The 13,897-nt window shown below is 34.2% G+C and overlaps 1 protein-coding gene across 1 annotated transcript in view; it reads right to left on the bottom strand.

The window, feature by feature from the left end:
- Positions 1-13,897, bottom strand: part of LOC149801793 (sodium channel protein 1 brain-like) — a 181,705-nt gene that overhangs the window by 27,884 nt on the left and 139,924 nt on the right. The window contains exons 20-23 of the mRNA XM_089956848.1: positions 10,596-10,769; positions 9,230-9,355; positions 4,646-4,912; positions 1,319-1,510 (exon numbers count right to left, since the gene is read on the bottom strand). Coding sequence (XP_089812974.1) covers positions 1,319-1,510; positions 4,646-4,912; positions 9,230-9,355; positions 10,596-10,769 — 759 coding nt within the window. The remainder of the gene's footprint in view (positions 1-1,318; positions 1,511-4,645; positions 4,913-9,229; positions 9,356-10,595; positions 10,770-13,897) is intronic.

Below are 13,897 nucleotides of genomic sequence, written 5' to 3'. Positions count from 1 at the left end.
AGTTTACTGCTCAATGCCAGTTGTGTTTATTCACTACCCGGGCTTCTATTTGAGTGGCATCTGTGTTTATAATTAATACAAGCGGGTATTGATGTTTGCAAGTAAATAGTATACACAGCAATAACTTGCTTTAATGCTACTTTTTGTAACCCATGCTAGCAAAAAGACTGTCACTTGCACTCGTGTGAATGCATTTTCAAATTATTATTTTATTTGTGAGATACTGTCAAATAGTTGACCTGGATATAATTCAGTCTTGGTTATTTTGTACCCAACACTGTCATGCATGAATGGCAACTGTCTTCAAGATATCAGCTGATTATTTCCCTCTCGTTTGCAAAATCATCTGCTTCTCTTCTGCCCTTCATGTTTGCAATTTTGAAATATCCATTTTTCAGTTGGATAACATATTCAAGCCTTTGAGCACAACCAAAATCGATTTGTTTCTCAATGTTAATGTCAATGAACAATGTGTCGTGTTATTGGACATAAGCTATACATGCTACAGTATGGAAGCCAATGCTACATGTATGGAGTTCGTGGAAATATTTTATTCTTTAATGCTCATGTTGAAAAAAAAGGAATAAACAATAACAATACAAGGTTAGTTTCTTTCTTTTTATTATCAAATAAGCATTTTGCTTATCTATTTTATTGCAACGTTCAGCATGGGGGGGGGGTGCACATATTCAGCACAAATTTATTTTGTTTCTTAATTCTTGGAACATATGGCCTTGGTGAAAAAAGTTTCACCATAAGTTCTGGGACAGGACAAAAAATAATTATTTTATCATGTCCCAACATAGACAGTAAATATGATACAGTATTTCCCAGACCTATGACATGTACCATATATACTCACTTATAATTTGAGTCCAACTGCAAAAACCCTATCTTCCATTGCATAATGTGATGGCAGATCTCGGTCTGTGCAGTTTGTTTGGAGCAATCAGTAAAACAAACAACATAGGCCCTGATCTGCATGTGAATAATGCTACAGCAGATCAGGAAGATTTATTGTTTGCAGTTTGACACAACTTTTAAGCGAGCATATATGAAATGTTAAATCATATTATATGTACAGGTAAATGATGCTCCAATAACAGAAACAGAAGACACAGCTACTGTATAAAATAGCAAAGTATTATGATAAGTTGGAGAGAGATAACAAAACTACATAATGGTAACATCAACTGGTGACATACAAGTTCAAAGAGGAAAGCAATAACAATAAACAGCCCCTAGATTATGAAATAGTGGATGTTACCAAAATTCATTCATATGTAAATGAAACCTGTAGTAGAAGTATGATTAATACCTTTTTTTTCAGCATGTTGAAATTGTCGATGATCACACCAATGAACAGATTAAGCGTGAAGAAAGACCCAAAGATGATAAATGCCACAAAGTACAGGTAGTAGTACAGCCCTGCTTCTCTTGATGGCTGCTTATCCACATCTGTTGAATCTGTAGCATCTTCCATCAACTCCATCCAGCCTTCAAATGTTGCCTGAAATTAAAATGGCTTGCAATTCAAACTAGTTCTTCTTTTGCTGTAAATACATACAAAACTTTCCTACCTACAAAACAAAGAGTGGCAATGATCTAATTATAGCAAAATTGTTAAGAATACAAACAAAATGACAGCATTAGAACTTATGCCTGATCTGAAAGCCAATAGGTTACTTGAATTTATTCTGAAAATTGCTAAGAAATGTGGAAAAGGGTACCCCAAAAGGCTTTTTGAAGAAAACAAAACAACCTGTGATACCTTACATAATTCAGGAAATATCATAGTTTCACTCCTGAGTGTTATTTCTCACAGAAAAATAAATTTCTTATGCTAAAATTGTTCTTACTCAAAATTGTAAAACTTTTATTTTAGACTAATTTGCTGACATAGCATAAGTAAAATTTCAAACTTTGTTACATTCCTTGTACAAGCTTTCATAGCATGCTACAGCTAGAGGAAAACTCAAAGATGTGTTTCATTACAAAACCACTTTAAAACTTATATGATGAGTGGGTAGCTCATTAAAATATAAAATGTAACCATCAAAATCCACCAGATTGTCCAGCTTGTTTAGTGTATATGCTTTGCTTATAAGTCAAGTCCACCTGCTAACTGCATAGACCCAGAGATGCTGTCATATATTGCACTGGTAGATCTGGGTCTGTGCAGCTTGCTAGGAGTAATCAGTACAACAAACAACATAGACCCTGATTTGCCAGCATATAATACACTGACAGATTTAAGCCTATGTTATTTGTAGTTTGACTTGACTTACAAACAAGTATATCTGGTAGTTTTTTAAATATCCTGGTGTTGCAGACTAAAATTATTGATTACATTCTGCCACCATTTTGAAAATGAGGTTAGCTTTACTAACACAATAAACACCAAGTTGACACATTTTCCTCAGACTGTAAACAACATGTTCATCTCATTTCCTCAGAGTGCAAACACCATGTTCATCTCACTTTCCTCTGATTATAAACATCATGTTCATCTCACTTTCCTAGGACTGTAAACATCACATTCATCTCACTTTCCTCAGATTGTAAACATGATGTTCATCTCACTTTTCGCAGACTGTAAACATGATGATAGTCTCACTTTCCTCAGGTTGTAATTATTATGTTCATCTCACTTTCCTAGGACTGTAAACATCACATTCATCTCACTTTCCTCAGACTGTAAACATGATGATAGTCTCACTTTTCTCAGGTTGTAATTATTATGTTCATCTCACTTTCCTCAGAGTGCAAACACCATGTTCATGTCACTTTCCTCTGACTATAAGCACAATATTCATATGATTGTCTTGGTCTTTATAGTGGGTTTATACCACTTGGGGGGGGTGGGTAGAGCAGGTTTTGGAAAAGGCACATATTATCTAACAGTAAACACTGGGATTGTGAGTGAATGTGTTATTAACTTGGCTTTGCCAACCCCTCAAGTTAATAATAAGTGACCTTTGTATAGCTGCAAGTGTGATACTGACCTTTTGCTGGTTTGTTCACATCATCGTGTGTACATCATGAACACCATAATGGAAATCACCTTAGTCAATTTACATGTGATAATGCCTCTGGTTGGATTACATTGTTTGCTTGACTTTAGTGCATAATTTACACACACACACACACTTTTACTCTTTAATTTCAGCCAATATTTCTTCCCAAAATTCATGAATAGTGAAATAAAAAAAATGAGATAATTTATGTTTAAGGCAATCTGTATTTATAAAATAAATGCTATTTGTGCAAGTAAAAATGACAGGATCATTACAATATGATGTCTTTGGTATGGTAAATTTTACTTAGGTGCATCATAGTGCATTGAACTCTGGGAGAGACTGGATTTAATATAACTAAGTTCTGATGTCTGTTTGATTAAATGAAAAAATAATCTTATACAATTTCAACATTAGCAATACCAGTTCAGTGAAAAAAAATTATGAAGTTGACAAAAAGTATATGAACCTTTGCAAATCTCTTGCAATTTACAACCATCCATAGGGGCCCCGAGTGGCCGAGTGGTCTAAAGCGCTCTTCGTTACGGATCACTGCCATCTCACCTCTGTCTGCGGCGGTTCGAGTCTAAGATTAGCCAATGTGGGTATGTGAGAAAGCTTGCCAGTAGCTTCTCGTGGGTCGGTGGTTCTTTCCGGGGTTTTCTCTGGTTCTTCCTCCACCATTAATACTGGCCGCCATGTATAGCCTATCATGTGCTGCAAAATGGCGTTAAACCCAACAACAACAACAACAACAACAACCATCCATAAATTAGCTCAGCAGGTTTTCTGTTACAGAAAACTGACAAGATCTCAATATCTGTGTACTACTGAGAAAAGTCGCTCACTTTACTCTTTTTATTTAATAAAGAAGATTTGTTTCAGTATTACTTTTGGTTTAAATACAACTTTAAAAAATTATTGGCTAAATCATGCAGAGGAAATGGGAGCTAAATGCTTTTCCCAAGAACATGTTCAGGTAGATCACCAGGGCTGTCCTGGGTGGGTATTGAACCTAAATTACAAGTCTGACACTCTATCAAAAGAGTTACTGTGGTTACCTAACAAAATGAGGAATCCATGACCTTCAACCTGAGGAAATTCACCTGTTGTTTTATAGGCAATCAGTGACTGGGTACTCATTCCCATACTTTTCTATGTAATGACTATCTTCTGCAGACAAAGACTCAACTAATAGTTGTGTAATAAAATACACACTAGTCTGTGCATTTTTTGTTATGATTTTGGATTGTTTGCACCCTTAGCTATGTCAAAATATACATATTTAAATTTTTTTATATAAAGATTCCAATATTTCACAAGCAGTCATCCTTAAGTTCAACATCACCAAACACAGTGTACCCAAGCACTAAAATAGTGCATTTGGCCTGAACAACAAACACCCACCAGCACACAGTGAAGGCCTAGGTCTATTGGCAAATGAGAATCTGGCAGATCAGGGTCTAAATTGTTCATTGAAAATGTGAAGAAGAACAGACATTGTAAATGTTGATCTGCCTGTGCATTATGTGACACGGCAGAATAGAATATATTTTGTTTTCAGTTGGGTGAACATTATATAGTACTGTCCTTTCATCTGTGTCAAGATAGGTAAAGATATAACATACCACTTGGAACAAGGCCAGGTAGCCAGAGCCAACATTGTCAAAGTTAATGTCCGAATTAATCCACTGGTAGTTGCTGTTGTTCAGGCACTGTTCTTTATTGGCCACGATTGAGGCTGCGAGTTTTGTTCCACTTGAGTCAACACATTTGTAAAATTTGCCTTTAAAGAACTGTACACCCATGATGCTGAAGATGAGCCAGAAGACAACACACACCAGCAAGACATTGAAAATGGCAGGGATAGCCATCATCAGGGCATTGACAACAATCTGGAAGAAAAAATACAGAAATACAGAATTTGTTATAAAAGTAGAAGAACAATTAGTAAACAACTTTTTCAACACATTGGATCTTTTCTAACCAAATGTCCACTTTAATGGAATCTTCTATGAATGCAGACTATAAGCAAAAGCATGAAAAAGATGTGCTTGATAATCTGTATGAAAATCAAATCAATAGCTGTATACATCTATAAACCCTGCATTGATCAATCATGTTCCAATTTGGAATGACACCATTTTCATCAAGATAATCATCATCATTATCAGAAGCTCCACATCATCCACATTATCATCTCCCACCTTTCTCTTTCTCTCTTGTAAGCTAAAAATTTGCCACATTTAATTTAGCAACCCTAATAAATCCAAGAGAAATTATTTTGCTTTTTATCTTTGGGGTTCTCATTCTTGAAATAAATTTTTTTTTTGCTCGGATAATTTCCAAAGAAACCAGTAAACAAAAGTCCCTCAAAGGGTCGACTACTCTATTAGTGAGAGATAATTTCCAGGAATCCAAGATTTCTTCTTATAAGCTCATGAATATTGATAACCATTGATGATACTCCTCAGAAACTCCAAGATACCAAAGTATGTGACAAAACTATTTTCTTATCTTTGGATTAATATATTCACAAGATCACTGAGATAATGTAAAGATATACCAACATGCTAAGCAGGGTTAAATCTATATGTAATATTTATTGGGGGAGAAACTTTAAGTAGTCTTAGTGGTATCATTTAGGGTCAGATATATCCCTGAACTGGGTTAAATCAAAATCCATTCATATCTGTTATCATGCTTACATGCCAGGGCAGGTAAAAACCTTAAAATCCATTCATACCTGTTTTCATGCTTACATGTCAGGACAGGTAAAAACCTAAAACTTGATGTCTGATGACAAACAACTTGCTTACTGTAATGCAACCAAATACACCACTCCCTCAATAACTCACATCCTGATAACTTGCAAACCTGCTTATAATGTGAGGTCAGTTGTAGATCCCATTTTTTTTAAACCAGAAAGTAACCCAAATTTTTACCCCTATTTGTTGAACATGAAGAAATTAGTGATCAAAATTGGTAACTGAAGCCTTGATAAATCGCTTTTTTTGTCATCTAAATGGTTGATATGACCTAGAAATCTGAATCAACATTATGAAATTATCAACGTTTAAAAAGTAGTCATGTATTTTGTTAAAATTTCTTTCCAAACAACATTTTTGGTACACTGTAAATAACAGTATGCACTGAAATTTCGATCAATGAAAATGTCACTAAGGCGTAAATGAGGCATCACTATAATAATAAATACCAATTAAATAAGTTCAGGATAATAAATAAATACCAATTAATCAGTTCAGTATAATAAAAATATAACAATTAAATAAGTTCACTATAATAAATAAACACCAATTAAATAAGTTCACTATAATAAATAAATACCAATTAAATAAGTTTTGTTATCAAAATTAAATGCGTGTTTTAGTTATATCTTTAAGGTCGGTTTAAGTGTAATGATCATAAATACAATGTGCAATGTTGTATGCATTCATGAATATGTCAATCTACCATAACAGCTATGAGCATTTCTGTGAGAACCTAATTAAGTGCTGACAGTGTTTTGATACCTAATTTGCGTAAGTATTTGCTGTATTGCTTCACTGAACCTAAATGAAAAATTAAAAGGCATGGAAATCCAACCTGCATGAGAGCTAGCAGTACCTGGTCGAGTGTCAGGTCAACTCATTTCAAGTGATCAATTGAACACTGTTACAATTTGTTTTTGTTTTTGGTTGAACATAATATAAATAAACTACATGTGAACAAAGATAGCAAGAAAAACTAAGCGTAATGAATATTTGATGACATACAATTGTTTCACAGATACGTTTTATTAATGAGAAGCAAGTATCAGAGTATGTTGTTAATTTGTAATTATTGAATTGGCACTCAGAGACTTCCCCACAGATGAGAAGAAGTTTCACTATTACTTGTAATGAAATCACGGCATTAATATTTTACTAATAAAACATTTTTTTTTTAAATCTACTTTTGCTGATGATGGCTGTTCCATGAAGTAAATGTTCTGTACTTTTTTTATAAAAGGAATCTTGTTTGACTGTGAATTTGAATCAATAAATAGTCTGGTTCCCTGGTAAGTATGCTCCTTGCAGTGATAACACAATCAACCATTTTGGAGGAGCAGCCATAACAAGATTTTCAAAGTGGCTGCCATGGCCACAAACTGGACATCAGAGAGGCACCATTACCATCTAGAACCAATCAGACATCACAAAAAGTCCTTTATTGAAAACACCATGTCAATATGAGCATTCGTTCAGGAGAAGTAGCGATCACATGATTTTCACCATACTGTACATGTGAGGGGAACATGAATCAACTAGGCACCATGAGAAGTCCTTCATTAAAAACCACATGTCAATAAAACCATACATGTAGGACGAGTAGCCATAACAATATTTTTAAGATGGCTGCCATAGTGACATACTGGACATCTGATACATGCCATTTTCATTGAAAACCAGCAAGACATAATAACAATTCCTTTAGGTGACAATAACATTGATATTATCATCTATTCTACAGGAGTATTGATACAGAGATTTTAACCCTGTTGTATGTCCAAGGAGGCACTATTTTTATTTAGAACCAACCAGATATAAAAATAAAACTTTCAGTGAAAACCCCATGTCAATACAATACAACCATTAGTTTAGGAGAAGTAATAATAACCATGCTTTCAAGATGCTGTCACAGCCATACTGGATGTCAGATCAGCACCATTTTCACTGAGAACCAAATTTCAAACAAAATTCACATTTTCCTTGAGAACCAAACAAAAACATGTACAAGTTAACATATAAGTGCAATATAAAATTCTTTGTTGTTGCTATTGACACTGAACCTTATTCCATGGATAGAAAATCATTCAACTTGTCTCAGACAAAGTTAATGGTATACATATACGCTAAACATGGGTAAATCTATTAAAAAAAAAGACATTTGTACAAAAACAAATACTATATTTTTAAGTTGCACCATTCAAGGTATTCATCAGATACATACAGAAACTGGATTTGATAATACTCCATTCATACTTGTCTTTACTATCATGTTCACAAGGCAGTACAGCTAAAATCTGAGTTAAGACCTTTGACCTTAAAATCAATGTCAGAGTGCTATCAACTTATAATTGAAAAGGTTGCTTCCTTGCTCTGTATAATTCATGATCATTAATAGTTTCCCATACTCAGAGCATAAATATCTTCAGAATTAGGAATATCCAGCAATATTACACTGCCTTCAGCAGCGACTAATGTTGATCACGTGACCTATAATGGGCAATCAAACTGTCCACATGATCATAACCAAATTCTGGCATGTCACTAATATTTCCAGGAAAACTGTTAAGCTCAAACATACTGCATTCAAAATCACATGGTCCAGGAATATCTATCATGCATGAATAATCTGTATGCTTTGACTGGAAAGCCATTGTCATGTGACAAACATTTCAATTCTATCCATTTTAAGTGACCACTGTTGCATGTGACTAAGAAACTCATTGCAGAGGAACCAAAGTGGGCTGTATCTCCAAGGTACAAATCTTTAGGTGATGTCAAAAGTCAATCAATCTGTTGCTTCATTTGTGATGTAAAGCAAATCTCTGGTCTGCAAATACCAGTTATGGATTACAGTGTTCATCCTCATTATGTTTTCAATTTGAGATGGTGATAGTGCACTCTCAAGCAGTAAAATTGATACTAATTAATGTCTCATCTATCCTATCCATGAAAAAATAACAACCCTTAGAATAGCAAATCTTTACTGAGAAGCCAGTCTTTGAAATTTATTGCATTGCTGTTCACTAAAGGATTATGTTGCCTTTCTTGACCCCCATTCAACCAGCTAACTATGAGCAGTATAGTCTTCAGGCAGTTGTAGCAAACAGTCAGTAACACCTCTACTGATTGCCCAGAACAGAAATAATGTGTAAACTAGACCTAGATACACTGAATTAATAATAGCTGGCAACGCCTTTAATGATTGTCTGACAAAGAAACAATCTGTAAAATATACCTAGTCTCCTTTGAAATTTTCTTTGTAAAGGTGTCTATTTGACTGCCTAATGAATAAATAAATCAAAGATACTCAAATACAATGCTATTTGGGATATGCTATGATGTCTAGTCACTCAGAGTATGTGCTGGTCAAAACCTAAAAACTGGCAGACATGTCCAACAAATAAAAGGATTAAAGGAAGCCTGATTTTACCAATCACTAACCTTCATTCCTTGCCACCTAGAAATGGCCCGCAGAGGCCGTAGTGCCCTGAGTGTCCTCATTGCCCTGAAAGCTGACAAATTAGACCCACCTGAAGTGTAATCAGCAATTAGACTGGCCCAAGAAATCTGAAGAGGAAAGTCATAAAAATCACAGCAAATATGAAATTAACAAATTATGAGTTGGTTAAAATTCACTCAAGTACATTCTATTTATTTGAAAGTTAATTTCTCATAGTATTTTAAACATTAGTCTAAATTAATTAATTTTTATTAAATGGCAAAGTTCCTCCATTGATTTACTGAAAAATAACCATATGTCAATATAAGAACAATCATTCTAGTATGACTACTATGATTGCAAAATTAAATCAACCAAGTTAAAAGCTGGTCAAACAGTCAGAAAAAAGAACTAAAAACTGTAAAAGTATTGAGATAACTTGCTTTAAAAATATACTCTTTAATTTTAACATTTCTGGCATTTGATTTTATTTTCATATTTGACACAATGAGCAGAACTGTTGAAGATGGCAACTTTTTCACTTTGAGGAGATGAAAAATATGACAAAATGGTACATGAATTTTGATATGTTGAATGAGAACCACATAAAACAGTTTTTAAGACTCTGGATATACTTAAGAATCTGGAGATACTTCTTGGTTATTTTTGTCTAAACTGATGTATGACACATAAATGTTGGACTAATTAGCCCTATTCCCAAAATATTTTATAAAATAATTTTATTATCTTGCATATGAGGAACATAATTTTGTTTCTCCTGATTGCTATGCTCTCAGCATAAAGTACTCATTTCAGAAAAAGTAGAGTACAATATATACTTGCCTATAAGTCGAGTCTGACTGCAAACAAAGAACTTGATCTGTCATCACACAATGTGTTGGCAGATCTGGGTCCATATTATTCTACTGATTACTCCTAACAAACTGCATATACCAGAACTGATGGTATGAGAAGAAACATGAAATCTAGGTCTATGCAGTCTGGATTAAACTTATACCTAAGTTTACTGAGTATGCCTGTAAATGGTAATTGATCATTTCATGATGTACCAGTGGCCCCTCCATGTGTCACTTTCTGGGAATGAAACAAACACTGCATAGGTGCAAAGTGATCTTGGCATCACCAGTAATTTGTCATATGCCAGAATGTCCGTACACAAACAGTTTTTAAAAAATCTTAAAACAGCTCAGTCATCTGGCATAATTGATGGACTGTCAAGAAAGCTCATAAGTTTATAAACAGACAAGGAATACATGACCTTAAGTAATTAAGTACCTTAAAGGTCAATGTTATAAAATGACATTAATTGCTATCAAAAATGACTTGTCAAATGTTTCATAAACTTACTGAAACAATGATACTATCAAGAATTGTCCAGAAACTTGTGAAATACTTCTTGAGTCCAAATGCAAATATTTTGAGAATCATCTCAATGGTGAAGAGTATAGTGAAGATTGTGTCCAAGTAAGACAAGGCATCCTTCATTTTTTGATTAGAATACAGGAAAACATCATCAAAAGCCTGAAAAAGATATCATTATGAAAATATATTTACTAGTGTAAGATGATTATTATAAATTTAGTAGAATTCAATAGCATTCATCCTGTAAATATTACACATTATCTGTGTTAACTTGTCAAAACAGTGCTTTACTTCTCATCTTTGCTTTTAACATTGTGTTTGCAACTATGTATATGCATTCTGTATGTACCGCTCAGGTGGCATAGTGGTTAGAGCATCCACCTCGGATGTGGTAGGTTGTGGGTTCGATCCCCAGCTGAGTCATGCCAAAGACTTAAAAAAATGGCACTAACAGCTGCCTTGCTTGGCACTCAGCATTAAGAGGTTAGTGTTAGGACTGGTCAGCCTGGTGTCAGGATACTGTGACTGGGTGGGACATCATGCTACATGTCTACGGAATGATGCCCCAGTGCTAGACATCACTATAAACTGCCACACTGCAGACATCATAGCGATATAATTGAAAAATTGTTAAAGCTATGTTAAAATCCAAAGTACACATACACACACACATTCTGTATGCAAATATGCATATAATATAGGACAACAAGGAAGATTAGTTCCATGCAAATAATGCAAGAGGGTTGCATTATAAAGAAAATCTGTCTGGTTGATACATTTTTAAATTATATAGTAACTTGGTCTGGTTAACACAATTTGCAATATAAAGGAACTTTGTAACTGGAGATATAGAAAAAAAGAAAAACATGATCCCAGCCTGATATGTAAGTTAACTTCCATCAATCAGAATATCATCCTTCTTTGACTGGGTCCAAATCTCAAAGGACAACCAGAGTGGGGAATAAGGAGGAAATTGGGCAATAACAGCAGATTAGTATTACATAATTAAACTTAGTTTTACTCCCTATCCCATGTCAATGCATTTTAATAATGTAATACATTACCTGTTATTACTGCATTTTAATAATGTAATACATTACCTGCTATTACTGCATTTTAATAATGTAATATATTACCTGTTATTACTGCATTTTAATAATGTAATACATTACTTGTTATTACTGCATTTTAATAATGTAATACATTACTTGATGTTACTGCATTTTAATAATGTAATACATTACCTGCTATTACTGCATTTTAATAATGTAATACATTACTTGCTATTACTGCATTTTAATAATGTAATATATTACCTGTTATCACTACATTTTAATAATGTAATACATTACCTGCTATTACTGCATTTTAATAATGTAATACATTACCTGCTATTACTGCATTTTAATAATGTAATACATTACCTGTTATTACTGCATTTTAATAATGTAATACATTACTTGTTATTACTGCATTTTAATAATGTAATACATTACTTGATGTTACTGCATTTTAATAATGTAATACATTACCTGCTATTACTGCATTTTAATAATGTAATACATTACTTGCTATTACTGCATTTTAATAATGTAATATATTACCTGTTACCACTACATTTTAATAATGTAATACATTACCTGCTATTACTGCATTTTAATAATGTAATACATTACTTGATATTACTGCATTTTAATAATGTAATACATTACTTGCTATTACTGCATTTTAATAATGTAATACATTACTTGCTATTACTGCATTTTAATAATGTAATACATTACCTTTTATTACTGAATTGCTAAATTTGCCACTCAGTAAGGTGCTCTACTGCTGACCTTAGGATGACTTGACTGCTAGCTGGGCACTCACAATCAGGTCCAATGGATACATGCCCTTACTCTTGTGGAACATTGATTTAAAAGCAAGGTGACCAAAATATAGAGTGAGACCACAATATTGTAGCTTTTATGACATCATCCAAAGAATAATGATTAAAAAAATGCACAAGCTGCAGCAAAAGCCCTGACCTCATTTACTTTGATTTTCATGACTGAAAGATCTCTCAGCGAGAGCATGCTAAGCTTTTGTAACAATCTAAACAATCCACCTTGAGATAGTGGCTACTGAAATGTCAGGTACCATTTGACAGAGAGAAAAAGATGGTTCCAACCCTTTCCTTCCTCTTTTGATAAACAGAGGCAGATAGAAAAATGATGCTTTAAATGGGAAAAGGAGTTGGTTATCTCCAGCACAGATAAAAACCAAGACTGGGGATTTCAACAGGAACAACCAAAGGTAGCTGATTGTTGACCAGAAACTCATGTTGACAAATAAGAGAGACCAAATCAAAGGTACCATTGAACCATAAACAACCCTTTTTAATTGACAAGGCATGAATTTAACTCATTCTCTTTGCCAACACTAAGGACAGAAGTAAGACTGTCTTAAAGGTAAGGTTCTTGTGGAAAGCTCACTCAAGGGTTCATAAGGTTTAGGCAATGACCAAAGAACACAAGAAAAGTTCTGCTTAAGCATTAAAGAGTAAAAGACTGGTATCGGAAGGTCAAGGTACCTCATCAGTTCTAAAAGATGCAAGCCAGACCTGCTACAGAAAGAGGACTAAAAACGTAAGGAAGACAAAGACAAAAAGAACAAAATCTACAATTGAAGATAAAGTGGCAGCAGGAAGGTTCAATGCATTTACTACTGCACCAATCACATAAAATTCTCCACTTTTAGAATTGTAAACCTTGGAAGCCAATTGCCTTCTAGGTTACTTGAAAACTGATCCAGGTAGATATATGGTTAAATATGAGCAAAATGTAAAACAGCAGATCCCTCCTCACTCATAATTCCATAAGGCTGTCAAATAAAATGTCTGAGGAGGTTGCTGAACCATGATTGCTGGCATCAGATGGGAGCTATCAGGATAAGCCATGACTTGGCAGTCCTGACTTTGGTTAGTTTTGAAGAATGGGAAATGGTAGACATACCTTTGATCCCATCTCAGACATGAAGTTGTCCACTATCCATGCCCTCTGGTCTGGGACTGGAGAAATATAAAGAAGGAGCTTGTTCTTCAACTTCACTGTGAACATGTCTACCATTGGCTTTCCCTATGTATAAAAAGTGTCTCTGCTTCTGACTGGTGCTTAAAATGTTCAAAATGGGGTGCTGCAGACCATCTTGCACTGGAGTATTTGTAAATTTAACTGGGTCCAGTACTGTGGCCAGACAATGGTATTGTCTATCCTTTAAGTCTTGCAAGGCCACTGTAGGGATAA

This window comes from Sinohyriopsis cumingii, chromosome 4 (assembly GCF_028554795.1).
Source record: "Sinohyriopsis cumingii isolate HCF-2022 chromosome 4, ASM2855479v2, whole genome shotgun sequence".
In the NCBI taxonomy this organism is placed as follows: Eukaryota; Metazoa; Mollusca; class Bivalvia; order Unionida; family Unionidae; genus Sinohyriopsis; species Sinohyriopsis cumingii.
The sequence above is the reverse complement of the archived record's forward strand: the minus strand, read 5'-3'. Positions and strand labels throughout refer to the sequence as shown.